This window comes from Myotis lucifugus, unplaced genomic scaffold, assembly GCF_000147115.1.
Source record: "Myotis lucifugus unplaced genomic scaffold, Myoluc2.0 scaffold_38, whole genome shotgun sequence".
Taxonomy (NCBI): Eukaryota; Metazoa; Chordata; class Mammalia; order Chiroptera; family Vespertilionidae; genus Myotis; species Myotis lucifugus.
In genome coordinates, this window is record NW_005871086.1 from 3,972,021 (window position 1) to 3,975,428 (window position 3,408).

The following is a 3,408-nucleotide window of genomic DNA, read 5'->3' on the forward strand; positions in this document are numbered from 1 at the left end:
GAGTGTTGGTCTTCAAACTCTAAACCGCTCTCTCTTCCTACCCTCCAAAGCCCAACAAGCAAGTAAAATGAAGCAGGAGCGTGTGGCTCTGTGCAGTGAGTCGGGTTATCCTGCAGCCTGAGCCAGCGTCCCCACTTCTGGGCCACATCCAACTACTTTGGCTGCTCCATCCCAGGATGGAGGCTCCGTGCCCATGAAAAACAGAGACCTCACCCTAAATGAAAAGAGGAGTATCTTTCAGACACGGCGTCTTCCAGACAAAACTTGCATTGTGTTTAAGAAAAGCTGAGGGGCCAATGCTGACACAATTTTCAAACCGAGGCAATTTGTCATGGTGTTTGGGTGCAGGGCACTGAATCAGGTAGACCTAGGTTTGAGTCTTGACTCAGCTACTTGCTACATAGATAGTGTTGGGCATGTTACTCTCTAAGCTTCAGTTTCTGTGCCTATAAAGTAAGGATAATAAGTACCAACTACTCTTATTAGGCTTGGAGAAGAAGACTACTTTGGGGCTAAAAGTTAGCACAAGCCCAAGGAGAGAGATGCATTACTTACTAGTGGCCAAGCTAATTACAATCAGGATGCCATTAATGATCCTTACCCTGTGCTAGGTGCTATGCCAAGTGCTTCATATGAATAATTTCATTTAATTCCCACAACAACCCCCATTTTGCAAATGAGGAAACTAAAGTGCAACGTGGTTAATTAACTTGTTCAAGGTCACATATTTTGACCTTGGGTTTGAATTCAGGTAATCTGAGTCTTGAGCCACTTGTTTTAACCACCAAGGTAAGCTGCTCAAAGCCCAGCATGAGTGTAGCTCATTCACCAGTGGTTCTCTTTGGCATTAGGAAATAGGAATGTGGCAAGAACATACAAGTAGCAAGGACATTTTCAATTTTCTTCCTTAGCCAACGTCTTATCTTATGAACCCCCTCCCTCTCATTCCACCTCCTGGCCCCTAAGGAAACATCTCAGGATGGGTGTTAACTAGTTGAGATGTAGCTGGAATGTTGATTGTCAAGAGAAGTAAGGAAAACAAATGGCATGGGTAATCCACGAACTAAGTAGCCAGTTCCAAAGACACTAACCATGGGCAGCCGTTACATCATAGAAGGGAGGGGAGCATTCTCCATGCAGAAAAGAGACTCAGTTTCCATTTCAAAGAGAGAGAGACAGATAGAATGTAAAGCCTTAGCAAGGAAGTCCTATGTGGGTGTATCTGAGTACCAGAACTCACCAAGAAATGTATTCTCAAATAAAATTTCCTTTCTAATTCACTTACAAATACATGAAGGCTCATTGGACTAGAAATACCATTTCTCACAATATTTGTAGCTGATCTTAAAATGTTTTATTTCCTCCCAAAGCCACAGCCATACATGGGGACCAAAGGACATGTCCCTTACCTGTTTTTCCAACAGGACAAGGATTTGGAGGGTCAGGGTAGCCCTGATCCTCACTGAAGTCCTTGGGAATGTTGTCACCAGTCAACTCTGCCACAATGTTTGGGATGTTGCCAAAAGGACCCAAGTGCTGCAGACCTTCATGAGCTCCACCTGCCGGGGGGAATCAGAAGTAGTTCATTTCAGTGCAATTACATTCATGTTAACGAATATTTAACCAGCCATGCCACACATGCAATGCTCTGCGCTCTGTGCGGGGGAGAGAAAAAGAACCAAGCAATTCCTGCCTCTAGTAAAATTTTTAAAATTTAGTTTTAGAAACAGACACATACTATACATATATCTTTTCTACACAAAGTGCATTGTATACGTTCTAGAATAGAAATGTCCACACAGCATCATGGAAGCATAGAAAAGGGGGAGTTTCATTTCACTGATGTGATGGGGAGGGCTTCTTGGACCAGTCGGAAGTTGAGCAGCACTGACTCAGGCGGGTAGGGCTTCAGAAGCTGGGCATGGAGCTTGTGGCCTGGGTGAGGGAAGGTGGGGGAAGAGAAAGGTGAGAACAGGCTGAATGACAACCCTAACCAAAAAGAGTAGATAAAGAAAAAAGTCACTGCCATGCTAGATCAACCACTTCACATTCACTATATTTACTTTAATCATTTCTCCTCTGCATATCTTTTTATACATAAATGTTTATTCATTTTTTACTTAATATTAAAACACAAGCATCTTCCCATGTGGCTGCACAGTCTCTACTCCCATCATTATGAATGGCTATGCAGCTTTCTATCCAGTGGTTCTACCACAGAATATCAATCATTCCCCTGCGTGGGGCATTTAGTGTTTCCCAATTTACTCTTAGGCAGTTCATTTTTCCATGTTTTGGATTAAACTTCCTCAGGATTGATTTCCACAAGTCAAAATACTAGGTCAAAGGCTATAAAGACTTTTATGGCTCCTTGTGTTATATTGCCAAACTGCTCTCCCAAAAAGGAGGTACAAATGTTTGGAGACCTTGAAGATCTCTTTTGTATTACCCTTTTCAGGTAGGGTTTTTATTATAATGATTCTAAAGGTAATAGTGGGTTAACAAATTCTTTTTATTGGAGAAGAACATTGATTTGCATGCACTGGTTTCAACCCTAGCAATATCAAATAAATGGGTAATAAGTTTTGTAAAAGAAAAGAAAAAAAAGGAGGCACAATTTATAAAGTATCTTCAACAAAATATGAGACTATCACTTCTACAGCATCCTTATCAGCACTGGGTTTTATACAAATAATTTTTATGTTTTCTTTGCTAATTTAAAAGGCTCTTAGAAAAAGTACTTTTTATTTGTAATGTCTTTGATTACTGGGTCAGTCAAACATCTTTCCATGTGCTTATTACTAGTTTTCATTTCTTTTTTGTGAGTTGTCTGTTCATGCCCTTGGAACTTCAGTATTTCCAATATAAATATGTATGAACATTTTACATAATAAAGATATCAGGCCATTGGATGTCACATTTTCTGCAAAGGTTTCCCCATGTTGTCTGACTTTGAATTCTGGATATTATGGTGATATTTTCTTTTTTCTTTTTTTTTTTTTTTTTTTACTTCAAAAGTATTTATTGTGTGTTCCTCTTCTTGCTAAGCACTTCACAGGCATTATCTTATTTAATTTGCATAACAATCATATGAAATAGTTATTACTATTAGTGTCATCCCCATTTTATTTTTTAAATTTATTTAAAATGTTTTTATTGATTTTTTAAATTAAATATTTATTGTTCAGATTATTACAGTTGTTCCTCTTTTTTCCCCACATAGCTCTCCTCCACCCAGTTCCCACCCACCCTCTGCTCTTACCCCCCCCAGTCGCCCCCCCGCGCGGGTGCTTAACCAAAAGAGAGCGAGTTGTGTACAGTGATGTTTCTTCAGGCGCCGCCCCGATTCCCCCTGAGAAATTTGCGAACCACCCCCCTTCTGACGCCCCGCAGCGATATAATTCCCCG

General features: G+C 40.4%; 1 protein-coding gene across 2 annotated transcripts in view; it reads right to left on the reverse strand.

The window, feature by feature from the left end:
• SCG5 (secretogranin V) overlaps window positions 1–3,408 on the reverse strand; it is a 60,319-nt gene that overhangs the window by 15,400 nt on the left and 41,511 nt on the right. For both annotated transcript variants that reach the window (XM_006087487.3, XM_023752840.1), the window contains exon 3: window positions 1,410–1,559. In XM_006087487.3, coding sequence (XP_006087549.1) covers window positions 1,410–1,559 — 150 coding nt within the window. The remainder of the gene's footprint in view (window positions 1–1,409; window positions 1,560–3,408) is intronic.